The 16,023-nt window shown below is 47.4% G+C and overlaps 1 protein-coding gene across 1 annotated transcript in view; it reads left to right on the forward strand.

Annotated features, from left to right (window-relative positions):
* The first annotated feature begins 2,183 nt into the window (after positions 1-2,183).
* The window catches only part of COPG2 (COPI coat complex subunit gamma 2), a 36,263-nt gene continuing 22,423 nt past the window's right edge, over positions 2,184-16,023 (forward strand). The window contains exons 1-7 of the mRNA XM_007055945.4: positions 2,184-2,365; positions 6,863-6,915; positions 7,747-7,827; positions 8,792-8,863; positions 13,030-13,109; positions 13,999-14,074; positions 14,629-14,721. Of these exons, the coding sequence (XP_007056007.1) occupies positions 2,329-2,365; positions 6,863-6,915; positions 7,747-7,827; positions 8,792-8,863; positions 13,030-13,109; positions 13,999-14,074; positions 14,629-14,721 (492 nt within the window). The 5' untranslated portion in view covers positions 2,184-2,328. The remainder of the gene's footprint in view (positions 2,366-6,862; positions 6,916-7,746; positions 7,828-8,791; positions 8,864-13,029; positions 13,110-13,998; positions 14,075-14,628; positions 14,722-16,023) is intronic.

The following is a 16,023-nucleotide window of genomic DNA, read 5'->3' on the forward strand; positions in this document are numbered from 1 at the left end:
GCTGGGAGCAGAGTCACAGAAGCAGCCTGCAGAGCAGACCTGTCCTGGGAGCAGAGCTGCAGCAACCAGAGCCAGAGGGGCCAAAGAAGCAGCCCAGGGAGCTGGAGGCAGAGCAGCAGCCCGGCAGAGACCGAGTGGTGCAGCTGGGGCTGGAGCTGTCTAGAGCTGGGTGCGGTGAGCAGCTGGGGAGAGCGACAGGGACCCTGGGCAGTGGGTCCAGCACAGGGAGACATCTCAGCCAAGGGGCTCTGCAGGCCAGGCTTGGATCGTAACCCCGACAGGGCGGGGGCGACACTGGGAAGAAGTGTCCTACCACTTAAAGCCTGAGAGCGTGTGGCCACCACCACAGCAAGTGTCCAACCCACAGCATCCCTGCAGCACAGCCAGGGCCAGAGAAGAAGGCCTGAAACCTACAAGGAACAGACTGTGAACTGCCCTGACGTTCCAGAGACCCTGTTTGTGATGTTCCCTGCCACAGAGCGGGGTGATGTGTTTCCTTTAAACTTTCCCATTTTTCCTTATTCTTTTTAAAATTAATTGTTGATTAAATAACTTGCATTTGCTTTAACTTGTAGGTAATGGTCAGTGGGTCAGAGAAGTGCCCAGTGCAGAGAGAGTACCCCGGAGTGGGGACACCCTAGCCCCTGCCCTAGGTGACCACAGCAGGGTTGGGGGTCAAGCCCCCCAGGAATCCTGGGCCCAGCCTTGTTAGGGTTACGAGGACTCTGCCAGACAGGAGAGTGGAAGGGGAGTCCTCAAGGGCAAGGAGGCCACTTGGTAAAGGAAGTGGGAGCGAGGACTCAGATCCTTTCGCTAGCCCACTTCCCCGGGGTAGTGCAGAAGCCAGGAAAGTTCCCCACAAGAGCGGGACTATTCCCCCACTTACATACACTACAAGTGCTACAGTTGAGTGCTGCAGCTAAACTGCTGTACTGTAGACCCTTACTACAGCAATGGAGGGGGCATTTTCCGTCACTGTAGTAAATCCACCCCCTCGAGAGGAAGTAGGTGAGTTGACTGAAGAATTCTTCCATCTACATAGCTGCAACTACAATGGGGGTTAGATCAACCTAACTATGTTGCAGAGACAGTGAAATTTTTCACAGTCCTGAGCAATATAGCTAGGTCGACCTAAGTTTTAGGTGTAGACCAGGCCATTCATGGTTACCTTTACCCACGTGAGCAGTCCACTGAAGACAGTGGGGGTGTGCATTAGTGCTGGTGTCTGCTCTATGGCTCAGAATGCAGGATCAAGGCCATGGTCTGTAAAGTGACCTGCATGTATACAGCTGTGTGTAGATTAGCGAGTGACTGATGGTTTCAGTGAGGCTGTGTGCATCCAGGGTGTAAAGCACTTTGGGTCTCTTCCCATCTAGCAATATAGAATAGTAGTTATCCCCAATATTCAGGATTAATTCTTCAACCGTTAATTGGGGAAACTACTCACTATTTTCTAAGTATTATGAAATTTTCAAAAAAATCTTTAAACAAAACTTTTGTTAAAGTTGCCGATCATTTTTATATGCATCTTTCCAGCGAGGGTTGCCAAGCTTCCGGGATTGTCCTGGTGTCTCCAGGAATTAAAGATTAAGCTTTAATTAAAAATAATATCATCTGATGAAACCTTCAGGAATTCATCCAGTCAAAGTTGGCAGCCCTATTTCCAGCCTCTGGTGGGGCTTCGGCTCCAAAGCAAAGCTCATTGGGAGAGAAGGAGGGTTATGGGGAGAAGCTTGTCCTAAATGGCCCACCTTGATTATCATACACATTGTAAGGAGAGTGATCACTTTACATAAGCTATTACCAGCAGGAGAGTGGGGTGGGGGGAGAGAAAACCTTTTGTAGTGATTAACACCCATTTTTTCATGATTTGTGTGTATAAAAACATCTTCTGTATTTTCCACAGTATGCATCCAATGAAGTGAGCTGTAGCTCACGAAAGCTCATGCTCAAATAAATTGGTTAGTCTCTAAGGTGCCACAAGTTCTCCTTTTCTTTTTGCGAATACAGACTAACAGGGCTGTTACTCTGAAACCTGTCCTAAATATGGGCTCTGTCCCTTTAAATGGGAACTCCCCCTCCCCCGCTTTCCTGAGGCACCCGGAGAGCGAAGGGGGCGTGTCCCGGACGTGGTTGGTTGCGGCCAGCCTGGAAGGGGGCGTGGACCAAGGCGTCAGGCGAGGGGGCGTGGCTCCACGGTGACTGGCGGCTACGCGGGCCAGTCATGTGGCGCGTTGCAGGGTTTGGAGGCGGGCCTTCCGGCGGGCGCTCCCTCCGGGCTCCGGCGGCTGCTCACGGCTCTGAGGGAGGCGAGCGCGCGGGCCCGGTATGATTAAGAAGTTCGACAAGAAGGACGAGGAGACCGGTACGGGGGAGGGGCCGCGGCCTGGGCGGGCGGGCAGGCAGGCAGGCAGGGGGCGCGTGTCCAGCCGGTGCGGTTCCTGCCGCCCAGCGGCGGCGGCTGAGAGGCCCGCCCGGCTCCTCTCCCGCCGCCCCTTCCCCGCTCCGGGCTCGCTCTGGGGCCTAACTAGCTCTGCTGGGCTCCGTGGGGCGGCCAGGGGGAGGGCGGGTCTTTCCCCCCGCCCCGGGCGCGCTGCCGGGGCGGCCACGGCGGTTAACGCTCCGCCCTGGGCCGGGCGGGGCCGCCGCCGCGGGCTTGGCTCAGGCCGCTGATCCGGAGTGCGCTGGGTGGCTGCGCGGTGCCCGGTTTATCCCCCTCTCCCCGGGCTTCGCAGGACAAAGGTTTCGGTGGCCTCCGGGGGCGTTTTTCCCAACCCGAGCCCCGCCACCCAGGGCCGGAGCCCGCTGAGCGCGCACCGTGACCACGGGTGTCTGCAGAGCCCCCCAGGGGGCTGCCTGGTGCAGGCTGCTGCTCCCCGGGTAACGCCGGCCTGTCGGCGGGCAGGGTCGAACCTGGGACTTCCGGGGCTTCCTGCAGGAGCCTCCACCGCAGGAGGGAAAAGCCACTTGGCTGTTAGCTAAGGCTGTGGAGCAGACTCATTAATCTCTCTCTCTCTCTCTCTCTCTCTCTAAGTGGTCTGGGTGCCACTAGATGGGACAGAGCACCACATCCCTGCAGACACCAGGGCAGCCAGGAGCAGCAGCTGGGCACCGCGGGGAGAGGCCGCTGCTGCTCCCCTGCCCCCCAGCCTCCACCCAGGAGGCTGTTGTGGCCCCGGAAAAATCCCCTGGTGTCCAGTGCAGCCACTGTGGCCGCATGCGAGAAACGCTACAATACCATGTGTGGAACAGGCTGGTGGCAGCTGGGATGTTTTCCATAGCCAAAGAGAAATACGAACCAGCAGGGCTCATTTCTAGTGAGGTGTGCTGTCAAATTAATGCTGCTAAACAACCCAATGCTTTGGGGGTTCCTAAGCCTGGGACGACCGGATGCTGGGGACTGGAAACGGTGGGAAATAATTGCCCTGTTCTGTTCATTCCTTCTGAAGCATCTGGCACTGGCCACTGATGGAAGACAGGATGCTGGGCTAGCTGGACCAATGGTCAGACCCAGTATGGCCATTCTTATGTCCTAACCCATCAGTGTGTTGGGCTGGAGGAACTGTGCTGTTTAAATTGTTTCATAGTAAATTTAAAATACCATTCAGTGTTCCGAATAAAGCTGTTGTCACATTCATGGTTTGCAAAAAGAAAAAGGAGTACTTGTGGCACCTTAGAGACTAACCAATTTATTTGAGCATGAGCTTTCTTGAGCTACAGCTCACTTCATCGGATGCATACTGTGGAAAATACAGTGGGGAGATTTATATACTTATGCTTATGCTCAAATAAATTTGTTAGTCTCTAAGGTGCCACAAGTCCTCCTTTTCTTTTTGCGAATACAGACTAACACGGCTGCTACTCTGAAACCATTCATGGTTTAGTCTCACTTCTATTGGGCAGGTATGCAGTGTAGTTGTAGCTGTGTCGGTCCCAAGATATTAGAGGGATAAGGTAAGAGACACAAGCTTTTGAGCCACACACAGCTCTTCTTTAGGTCTGGGAAAGGTATTCACAGTGTCACATCTGTTCCACCTTGTATTTAGCTGTGACACTGGGAGTATCTTTCCCAGACCTGAAGAAGAGCTCTATGTGGCTCAAAAACTTGTCTATCTCACCAGCAGAAGAGGGTCCAATTAATGATATTCTTATCCACCTTGTCTCTCTGCTGGGCAGGGGTCAACATCATAAAAATAAAACATAGCAAGAGTGGCAACTGCAGTCAGTCTTGTTGGCAGCCCCTCAGCGATGAGGCCAAGAAGGAAATGAGTTTGGGGCCCAAATTACCTTGTCCATCTATACCACACTCGCTGTAGTAATTAAAGTACACTGTCTATTCTGTGCTCATTACCATGGTAACTTGCATATGCTACACAGATCATTCAGTTGGTGGTGTAAAATTCTTTGTGGTCTAGTAGACATGTAGACAATTATGCTAGGGTTTGGAAAATAAATCTACTCACATGTGGGAAGCTTTCATGGGTGGCTAGGGGGAGCTAAGCCAGGAGTTTTTTCAGAATTTAAATTTAGCAAATTCTTCTAGACCCTCTAGTTTTTAAGATAATCTTCCAACAGGGAACTGTCATTTCCTAAGTCTGCAGACACCGTTCCATTGCCACTTTTGTTCCTCTGAGCTTTGCCGACAAACAGAAGAGTAGAATTAACAAGACTGCACAATTTTACTTCTGCTCTTCATAACCCTTTATACAGCAATGAAACTGTCGAGAGTCTTATCAGTTGCCTGCTACCCTTGGTGTCAAGTAGCATGTCTACACTGCAGTTAGACACCTGCAGCTGGCCCCTGCCAGCTGACTTGGGCTCACTGGGCTCAGGCTAAGGGGCTGTTTAATTGCTATGTAGCCATTTGGGCTCGGGCTGGAGCCCAGGCTCTAGGACCCTGGGAGGTGGGAGGGTCCCAGAGCTTAGGCTGCAGCCTAAGTCACAATGGGTATATCTATACTGCACTTAAAAACCCACACCCGGGCCAGCTGGCTCGGGCTTGGGTTTACTGGGGCTGCAGGGCTGTTTCATTGCAGTGTAGACTTCCAGGCTCAGGTATGGGACCTTCCCACCTCACAGCCTGAGCCCAGAAGTCTACAGTGCAGTGAAACAGCTCTGCAACCTGAGCCTCACAAGCCCAAGTCAGCTGGCATGGGCCAGCTGCAGGTTTTTGATTGCAGTGTAGACATACCCAATGTCTACACCGCAGTTAAACAACCCCTTAGCCCAAGTCCTGCAAGCCTGAGTCAGCAGGCACAGGCCAACCATGGGTATCTAATTGCAGTGTAGACATACCCGTAGTAGCTGTAGAGCACAGGTAGTCAATTATCTTTTATCAAGGTCCAAATTTCATGGTCAAGGTCCAGACTCCAGAGAAAATAATACAAAAATAACAATAATAATAATAAGTAGAAAAAAGATTTCGGAGTCTGTTCAAAAGCATCTGACAGTCTGGATTTGGCCCACAGTCCTCCTAGTGACTACCCCTGCTGTGGAGGCAGGAACTGGGATTATTAGCTAGAGAAGATGATCTAAAAGTCAGAGGTTAAGAGTGCCTATAAGCAGTATTCAGGGACAAGCACCCATGGTAGAAATGCAAGCACCTTTACCCTTCCTAGAGCTGAAGGTGACACTAGGGCTGGATTTTTCAATCAGATCGTTGTCCTTTGATCTTGCTGCTGGAGTTCCTCTTCCAATTTTTCATACCTACCTGTGGCTGGTAGGTTTAGTCTTCTGGTCAGTAGGTATCTGGACTAGGCATATACTATGGAATGTAACTTTTAATTTTCTAAGGGCAGGTTTTTTTTTTATCATGCCCTATATTAATGTTTTGCTAAAGCTGCCCAGTGTTAGTGATTATTCCAGGTGTGGCCAAACCGAGGCGCATGAGCTCTTTTACAGTTGAAGTGTGGCTTGCAGAGCCCCCCACTATTCTCCAACTACCAGACTTGGGGAGAGGGAACTTGGGGTTTCTGCCCTGTGGTGGGGCTAGAGGCTTCTGCCTTGTGGGGAATAGGGTCTTGGGGCTTAAGCTCTGTGCCCCAGCAGGAGCCACCCTGTAGGGCAGATTGTGCATGTCTTTTGGCTCTCGAACTTCTGAAGATTTTCGTATGGGCTCAGAGGGTCAGTAAGTTTGGCCACCCCTGGATTATAGCGTGTGTAGTGGCAGTGCTATTTTGGCAGGTTGGGGTGGGAAGAAAGGGAGCTAGCAGCCTCACTTGGCACTGATGCTGTGATAACTTCACCAATTGGCTAGCTGGAGACACTGTATTGAAAAATTTCAGAGTAACAGCCGTGTTAGTCTTATTTGCAAAAAGAAGAGGAGCTCACGAAAGCTTATGCTCAAATAAATTGGTTAGTCTCTAAGGTGCCACAAGTCCTCCTTTTCTTTTTGTATGGAAAGAGTTGGGTTTGGGGTTTTTTCCCCGCACCCTAAACAGGCAGCGCCTGAAACTAGCCTAGATGCTGCTCCTGGTGAACATCAGATCCTCAGATTGCAATGCCGCTTAGCAGCATTAAGAGCCACTTGACAGGTCGTTCTGCACAGTTCATAGTGAAAAGAACAGGAGTACTTGTGGCACCTTAGAGACTAACCAATTTATCTGAGCATAAGCTTTCGTGAGCTACAGCTCACTTCATCGGATGCTGTAGCTCATGAAAGCTTATGCTCAAATAAATTGGTTAGTCTCTAAGGTGCCACAAGTACTCCTTTTCTTTTTGCGAATACAGACTAACACGGCTGCTACTCTGAAACAGTTCATAGTGAGATAGCTTATGGCAGTGTAAGAGTTGGCATTCTGTGCACTCAGTTCCATGGCGTCTAGCACGTGGGTAACCATCTATGATTTGTTTTATTATTTAGGTAGTGGCTCCAATCCTTTCCAGCATTTGGAGAAGAGTGCTGTCCTTCAAGAGGTATGAACAGAAAGTTTATTATGTATGTTGCTATAGCTTTGGGCTGGATGCTCTAGTGACCTAAGCAACAGATTTGAAATACCTGGACTTTGTGCAGTCAGTGGTTAAAACTGATACACGGTCAATTAATCCTTCCAGGGTAGATACAATAAATTGAGTGCACATGCAGTTTACTGTGTGGGGATCTTTCAGGAAGACAGAGGACCTGTTTAATTTGCATGGACACTAAAGATCTAATGGCCCCTACTGAAGAGGCTTTTTTTCTGTGTCCCTATTGTCATGCCATGCAGCATGCTTTTCAGTAGTTCTTCGCCTGGCTACATCTGTGCACCTGAGAGGTGGCTAGCTGTATGTCACTGCAGTTATATGTATAAGATCTGTGAAGTGTTTGGGGCTCTTTTCACATTTATAGCTCTTTGCATCCAAAAATAGATTTTTTAATTTCACTTTCAGGTTCCCTTGCACTAGTACAATGCTTCTGAGTTTGGTTGCAGATGCTGGAAAGGAAACTTTTAAAATCTAAACTAAACTGGCATACAGAAAACACAAAGACTTTCAGTATTAATAGAATTGCCCAAGGTTTACCACTGATTGGCTATATGATTAGAACCTAGGAACCTGAGATCCAGTCCCTGGTTCAAATCACTTCAAAGCCATCTGTCTAAAACTGAGTCCATTTTTCAGCTAAGTGCTTTTATTAATTGGCATTCATGTTAAGGTGCAGTATACAATAAGACTGGGTGAAATGAGTTATCCTGATCCCATGGGGTGAGTGGGTAAAGTGTTACCAATGAGTTATGCAATAATGCAATTTTTCTGCTGTGTCTGCAGGCTCGTATCTTTAATGAGACTCCCATAAATCCACGAAGATGTCTGCATATACTTACCAAGATCCTTTACTTACTGAACCAGGTAAGTGGATCTTCCTAACCCAAACACACACCTAGGATTAGTCTTTTCTGATAAAAAGTTTAGCATGAAAGAATTACTGTACTTCAAGGATAGCAAAACAACTTGCACTTTATGCTGTCAGTCTAGAGGGCAGCTTATTAAGGGTAACAAAAATTGAACCCTATTATATAATGTTATGATCTTAGTTTTGATTTTCAGCTTTCCTTGGTGGAGATGAGACACAGCTCACTGAAGCTTTTAAGACTTTTTATGATAGACTTCTGGGAGCTGCATCCCATTTATTCCTGTTCACAGTGATGCCGTATTAGCCAGAACCAGCCTTCTCTATATTGTAGAAATAGCCATGTTTAAACAAGAGTTTGAATGGTAAAATGGTTGGGTAATGATTGTCACATGGTTCTTTCTTTGCCTATGTAGAGAACAGAACTCCATGTTGAGGAATTATGTTTAGCTTAGATACCTAGATGTCTGTGAGTACATGAAATATGGCCTGATGGGGCAATATTTAATACTCAGGTGTGATCAGCAGGGATTACAAGGTCCAACATGTTCTGCTGTATCTGAATCAGCACAAGTTTTGTGATGGGGAAATCCTAGGAGACTCTTCTTCTCAGTTGACGAAAACTTAAAACAAAAACCATAACCCCTGCTGCTGTAAAGACAGCAGAGGGAGCACAGGTTAATTAACAAACCCTGTTCCTGTTACTTTGCTGGTATCATGGATGATGCTCCTGTTGAAACAAGCTACGTAAAAAGTGTAATTAGATTGTTGTGTGCTCTATGAGAAACACAAGGTGAAGAAGGGAGTGTTTCTAAAAAAGATTTTAAAAAAGAAAAAGGTTTAGAGGCAGAGGATGGAGTCCAAGGATCTAAGTGGGCATTATAGACGAGAGAGAACTAAAAAGAGAAAGCTACTGGACTTTTGATTGGTCTCTAACGTCTGCTGCTTGCATATGATCCTTAGGGTGAACATTTCGGAACTACTGAAGCCACAGAAGCCTTCTTTGCAATGACCAGATTATTTCAGTCTAATGATGTAAGTCTCTGTATTTAAGGAAAAATGTTTCACGTGCTGCGTTGTACCCTCAGTGGGATCTTTGTGAACCCTCTGATAGTAGCAGAAATTGTGAAGTGTTCAGATATGGTCCCATTGCTCTGATATAAGTAGCTTAGATAGAGGAATATGCTCGATTTGAAAGCACCATATGGGCCTCTCAAAATTAAGAAAGTGTTGTTTACAGACTAGAGCTCCAGCATTCCTTAGAAAGGCGTTTGACTCAACCTGCTAGAAGTAAAGGGATTAGAATGTTCTCAAAGAATTGGGTTAAGTCTTTGGTTAAGATGTATGTAGTATCCATTTAATATGTGATATGTTCTTCTTCGAGTGTTTCCTCATGACCATTCCAACATAGGCGTGTGCTCACCCCGAGCACCGCCACAGGAAAGTTGTTCCCTCAGTAGTATATGTCAGTTCAGCTCTGGTGCCCCTGGAGTCGCGTGCTCATAGCGCCGGTATAAAGGGCCCTGCTGACTTGCCACCCCCTTAGTTCCTTCTTTCAGCCCATGACGGTTGCTGGAACTGTGTTTCGTTCTTGCTTCTGCAAGTACTCCCCAGTGGAATATCTCTACTCTTGGTGTATATAGTTTATTGTAGTTTAGCAGTAAGTTTCAGTTATTAGTTAGTTAACCCCGCTAAGTGGGGTTAACCACCCCTGAGCACCGGGGCATGCCTTGGTCTCTGGGCTTTAAGCCTTGTGATTCTTGTCATAAGCCTATACTTGTGAGTGACCCCCATTCCAGCTGCCTTAAGTGCCTAGGGGAAGCTTATATGCGAGAGCAGTGCAAGATTTGTAGGGAATTTAAGCCTTGCACCAAGAAGGATAGGGACACTAGACTTCGCTCTGTCCTCCTGGAGACAGTGCTCCAACCTCCAGCACACTCGGACTCGGCACCAACTACCTCAGCCTAGGTGAGGAGTACCCTGGCTTCACTTCGAGACACCTGGTGTCATTCCTCATCTCTGGTTCCGAGGAGAGACACTCCGACTTCATCTAAGGAACCCCAGCACTGTCAGGCATTTCCAGAGCCCAAGAAGGATGCGCCGGCAAGAGACACTAGGCACTCTTCAACATCGCCAGTGCCTCAGTGTCAGGCCGATCACCAACACTGAGATCGGTGCCACAGAGGGATACTGTCAGGGTACGACCCAGGTCGGGCCACCCTGTGGCACTGGCATCCCATGCCATGCCATTGATTCCAGTCCTGGAACGGGAGCTGTTGAGTCCGGCATGGATAGACTCGCCATTGCGAGAGAGGCACCAGAGCCCCTACCGGTGTGATCACCGGTGTGGTTGACAGTGCAGGCCTTCATGGCAGCAAGGGACTTACTGGTGCTACTGGTACAGTCGTCCCCAGCCATACGGGAACTGTTGAGGGCAGCACCGACAGGGCAGACCTCTGCAGGCTTGAGGCCGCAGATAGTTTCGAAGGGAAAACCAGCCATGATGGCTCAGTCCCTGTCCCCTTCCTCCTGGCACCGTTCACCGGCACCGGTCAGCACTGCTACAGCCTGGTCTTTGGAGGGATCAGTGATGGACTCGGACGTGGAGTCTTACGTCTTGCGAAGGAGCTGGCACTGCCAGTCTAGATACTATCTGGCTGTGGCCCCGAGTCAAGGGGTCCCACTGGTGGCATGGTCACCGGGGCAGTGGCAGTTCCCCATGCAGTGGTCTTTCTGGAACCCCTTGGCATTCCCAGTGCAACTGGGGTCCCATTCCAGGAGGTCATGTTCGGTGGCTTTGGAGCCCGGACAACCTCCAGCACCAGAACGTGATCCAGTCTCCGTTACCAAGACCAGTGCCATGTATCATGAAATGGTACCAAAGGATCTGGATGGCGCCGAGGGCAAAGAGTAGAGCCGGTCCAAGCATCCTCCTCTTCCCCCAATGAGGCTGTCACGTGAACTGATATTCTGTCCCTGGAGGAGGATTCTAAGGCACATGAAGAGCTTCTAAGGAGGGTAGCTCAAAATCTGGGGATCCAGGTGGAGGAAATTAGGGAATCCTCCCACTCTTTTGTGGACATAGTCGCGGCAACGGGCCCCGCAAGAGATGCGCTGCCCCTGAACGATGGAGCCATGGAGCCCATCAAGGTTATGTGGCAGACCCCGGCGTCCCTGCAGCCGATGGCAAAAAGGACTGAGAGGAAATATTTTTTCCCGGCAAAAGGGTTTGAGTTCCTGTACATGCACCCACCACTGGGTTCGTTGGTGGTGTCGGCTGCCAACGAGCGGGAAAGGCAGGGCCAACAGGAACCAACACTGAAGGCCAAGGATGCCAAAAAGTTAGACCTTTTTGGGAGGAAGGTCTATTTGACAGGGGGTCTCTAGCTCAGGATTACCAGCCAGCAGGCACTCCTGAGCAGGTACCATTTCAACTCCTGGGACTCTGAGGAAAAGTTTAAGGAGTTGCCACCTCAGGAAGCAAGAGTTCGCGACTCTCATAAAGGAAGGCATGGCTGTGGCAAAGGCGTCCCTGCAGGCATCCCTGGGTGCAGCGGACTCAGCAGCCCACTCCAAGGCTTCAGCGGTCACAATGCGCGTTCGTGGCACAGGTTCCTATCCAGGACATCTGTAGAGCAACAACGTTGTCTTCGGTCCACACTTTTGCATCTCACTGTGCCATCATTCAGCAGGCCAGAGCTGACACTGGATTTGGCAGAGCAGTGCTACAATCTGCTTGTCAATGAACTCCAAACCCATCTCCTACACATGCTTGGGAGTCAGCTGCATTGGCATGGACATGAGCAAGCACTCAAAAAAGAAAAAAATGATTACTAACCTTCCATAACTGTAGTTCTTTGAGATATGTTGCTCATGTCCATTCCAAAACCTACCCTCCTACCCCTTTGTCGGAGTTAGTCAGCAAGAAGGAACTGAAGAGGTGGCGGGTTGGCAGGGCCCTTTATGCTGGCGCTTAAGTGCACAACTCAAGGGGGCAACAGAGCCAACACAACAGATACCACTGAGGGAAAAACTTTCCAGTGGCGGTGCTTAGGGCGAGCACACACCTACATTGGAATGGACATGAACAACACGTGTCGAAGAACAATGGTTATGGAAGGTTAGTAACCGAATTTTCTCTGAGGAAGCATGGGAAAATCGTATCGTCTCAGGGGGTGGACTGAGTCTGATGAGTCTCTTTCATCCCTGCTAGAATTCTAACTTACTGGTTTTTTTAGTGTATTAATCATAGGGAACGTTTTATAAGCAACCTTATAAGAACATAAGAATGGCCAAACTGGGTCAAACCAATGGTCCATCTACCCCAGTATCCCGTCTTCTGATGGCCAGCGTCAGGTGCTTCAGAGTGCTTCTGCCCGGACGCAAAATATCACAAATGTCAGATTTTTGTGACCTTTTTTAAATCCAGATTCTGCAGTACCAATTTCTCTTGTACCATGAGCCTATTAGGCTTCATCAGTTGCCTTCAAATAGTTAAATTTAGAGTGTAAATCATTGATATTTTGTGCATATTTCTTCCATTTGAAAATTGGAAATGGGGAGACTTGCTGAAAAGTTTCTAATTTAATTATAATACACAGTACGAGTGACTGTCTCAGTACTGAACAGTCTTAAAATGTGATTTCTGTCATGGCTAACCAGTGAAACCTATTGCTTAGCCCGTGAAATCTCTTGCGGTTCTCTATGATCTGCACAAAGTCCCATTTAAAGTAATATCGCATTGATTTAACTTAATGATAATGAAGGGTCAAAACTTGCTCTGTTAAAACTCTAGCTACTGTAGATTAAAATAACCAAAAAAATTTAACCTTGAAAAATGAATAACCACTTTAGCAAGTTTCACAAAAATTTTATGCTGGTATCAGAAGTATACAGGCTAAACTAACAGTATTCTAGTCTAGTCTGCCTCACCAGTGTGGACAGGTATATTGTACAAGCCAAGTTATTCTATGGATTTGGGCAATAACATGAAACATGGCGGGAACCCTGTTAGCAGGAGTGTGTAGCTTCCAAGTTTCTAGTCTCTGTATAAGCAGTTTTCTATGAAAGTTGCTACAGTGGTTAGTATTATTTTTAAGATCATATAATTGGAGGGAGGAGTATTTGTCTATAGTAACTAGAGTTAAATATTGTTTCTGAGTAGGCAAGTCTTAATGCTTTTTGTGATTAAACTCCCACAGCAAACCTTAAGAAGAATGTGCTACCTTACTATCAAAGAGATGGCCAACATTTCTGAGGATGTCATCATTGTCACCAGCAGGTATTAGAAAAATCCAGCTACAGGTTTCTAAAGCAAATAATTAAATGTTACTGTATTGTTACTTCAGTTGCAGCATTTTTCACAAGGTTGGCTCCCTGATCTGTATAAAGTGGACAGCCAGGGAAACTAAATATGTTCTGTGAAATCAGGTACATCATCAGATCTACAAAGTGAGCTATTAACTTCTTTAAGCTGTGGTTGTAAACAGAAGAGAGACTAAAGCATAAAATGATTATTTCATGCTAAGCATATCTGCTCCCTGTCATAGCTGCTTAATGTTTCTGACAAAAACAAGCTTGTACCTTCCTGTTCACCCTGCAGAGACAATGCAGCTGTGGGAGAACTGAGTTATAGTCTGACTGACTTCATCAACAGAACTGTCAGGTTCTGGCCACAGAATCTTTGTCACTGTGTGTAACTAATGTAAGAGCCAGACTCCAGACAGATTTTCAGATCCTAGATAGAACGGGTAGCTTGGCAGTTGGAAAGAAGTAATATTTTTGACTAGTAAACCTAACAAATTAGCCATTAAACATGTTGTTTTTAGTGTCAACATCCATGGAGCTAGAGGAAACAGGAATACAGGAGGACAGCCAATCTTGTCCAAAAAAATCAAGTCCTAGACTTATGGCAATGGAATCTTTTTAGTTTATGTTCTGTATTATGGATTTGTGTACTTCCGTTCTGTAGCGCCAAATGTTAATAATTTTCAAATGACTCTCAGGTGCTGTCTAGCCAACAGTGGGTCTTAGCAGTTGCATGGTAATAACTTGAATGATGCCTTATAAAAATAACAAGCTATGTTTTTTTAGAAGGGATGTGGTACCGTAATATAAATATTTAATAATATAATAACAATGATATTAACAGTCTGTTTTAATTATTCTAGTTTGACCAAAGACATGACTGGGAAGGAAGATGTATACCGAGGCCCGGCCATTAGAGCTCTCTGCAGAATCACTGATGTAAGTACAGAACAATCCCATGAGTGAGGGAGAGAATCGGTTTGGGTGGGTTTGGAGAAGAGGAACATCTCTTTTGCAGAATGCCCTGTGGGAGTAATGAGCAGCCACCTTGGGCAGAACTGTTTATAAAGAATCAGGTTTAGACCTAGTTTTACCACTCCAACAGATGTGCCAAAACTTCTCTCTAACTCCACAGAGAAGCATCTTGGCTAGCAGACTGAACATGGGATTAGGAGACAAGAATTTTGGAATTTTAATTCCAGCTCCAACACTGCCTTGCTCTGTAGCTTTGGTCAACTTAACTTCCAGGGAGGAAGCACGCTCTGCTTGGCTATCTCACAGAGGTGCGTGTTGCAAGGATTGACTGTAATGTCATTAAAGCAGTCTGAAGGTGCCATCTTCAAGGTGCATGTTTTGTTCCCTTGTTGTATTTGTAAATATATGCAAATACTATGTATATTTTTCTGTCTCTTTGAAATTACATTGGTTAGTGCATTGATCACCTCCTGCTTCTAGAAATGAACATGAAGTGTTGCTTTTCTTTCCTTTCATAGGGTACAATGTTGCAGGCCATTGAGAGGTACATGAAGCAGGCCATTGTGGATAAAGTCCCCAGTGTATCGAGTTCTGCTCTAGTGTCTTCCTTAGTAAGTGCAGAAATAGCATTACATTACATTAATCTGGTTTATTTAGTTATGACAGGGGAAGGGTTGTGTGTTCTATGTATCGCTCTGACCTGCCTTCATGTTAGCTATTGTTCCTCCTCCTATTCCCCTTCTCTTTGCCCCGTCCTCTCTTCTCCTACTTAGAGGTTTCTGCCTTTCACTTCCCATGCCCCAAGCAAGCTTCTTCCTTAGCACTAACTACTTCTATTCCATATCTTAATAGCTTGTTTCGTGTTTGGGTTTAATTTAGAGCATTTGCTCCTCTGGGCAGGAACCTGGTCTCCCTGCATGTTTGCAAGTGCTGCGCCCACCTGTGTCTCTGTATAAATAAGAAATGTTTATCAATTCTGTTATTATTTAAGTACCAACAAGCATGCTTGGTTCTGTACAACCACTGATGGTCTCTGCCCTGATAACCCTACAGTCTAAGACGAACATAGAGAGGACAAGATGCACTGGGAGCCCTGGAGGAAGGAATTAGCTTTATATTTGTATTGTAATCTCCCTCCCTCCTCCTCTTAAGCAGTGTTGGGTGGGAGAAGGTGCTTGGCATGGTGCCAGGGGGAAATGAGGGTGAGGGCCTGACTCCCTGTATTGTAGTTTGTATTTAATATGTTTATTATGGTAGTGCCTAAGGGTCACCAAAGCATAGGCCCCATTGTGTTAGGCACTGTATCAACACAGAGTGGGAGATGGTCCCTGCCCCAAAGAGCATACAGGCTAAATAGACAGACTCAGTGTGAGCAAAGTGGTAGAACACACCAGCAGAGTGAACAATGTGATGGCAGCAAATGTCAGGTTAGTTCCGCAATTTTTTGGTATGTGATTTTACTTAGGAGGGGATCAAGTAGATGGAAAGAAAGCAGAAGGGAAGGTGTATGAGGCGGGCAGGGCAGGGGAGAAGAGGGGCAGCTGTTGAATGAAGCTGAGGTGAAGACACTGGCTGTTTGCACCAACCTTCTTCCTCCCTCACAATCAGCGGAGCGCAAAGAAAGGCCAATTAAAACTCTATAGTTCTCTGAATGTGCAGAGGTCCAAAGGTCCCTGCTTTGGCTGGTTCTGCCCCTACCAGCTAGAGTCTCTGGCTGGTTCTTCTCAGCAACCCACATGGGTGGGAGGGGAGGCATCACTTGGGTCCTAGTGCCCCAGAGTTTGGAGGGTCTCACTGCACAGTTTTGTGTGCTGGGGGGAAGTGGTGGCTCCAGCTGGGTCCCATTGTACTCCGTTAGCCCAGGGCAGCAGTCCCTGGGATTGGGAGATGCACGTAAGGAAGGCACGGGGAAG

The sequence above is a fragment of the Chelonia mydas genome, chromosome 1, assembly GCF_015237465.2.
Source record: "Chelonia mydas isolate rCheMyd1 chromosome 1, rCheMyd1.pri.v2, whole genome shotgun sequence".
Taxonomy (NCBI): domain Eukaryota; kingdom Metazoa; phylum Chordata; order Testudines; family Cheloniidae; genus Chelonia; species Chelonia mydas.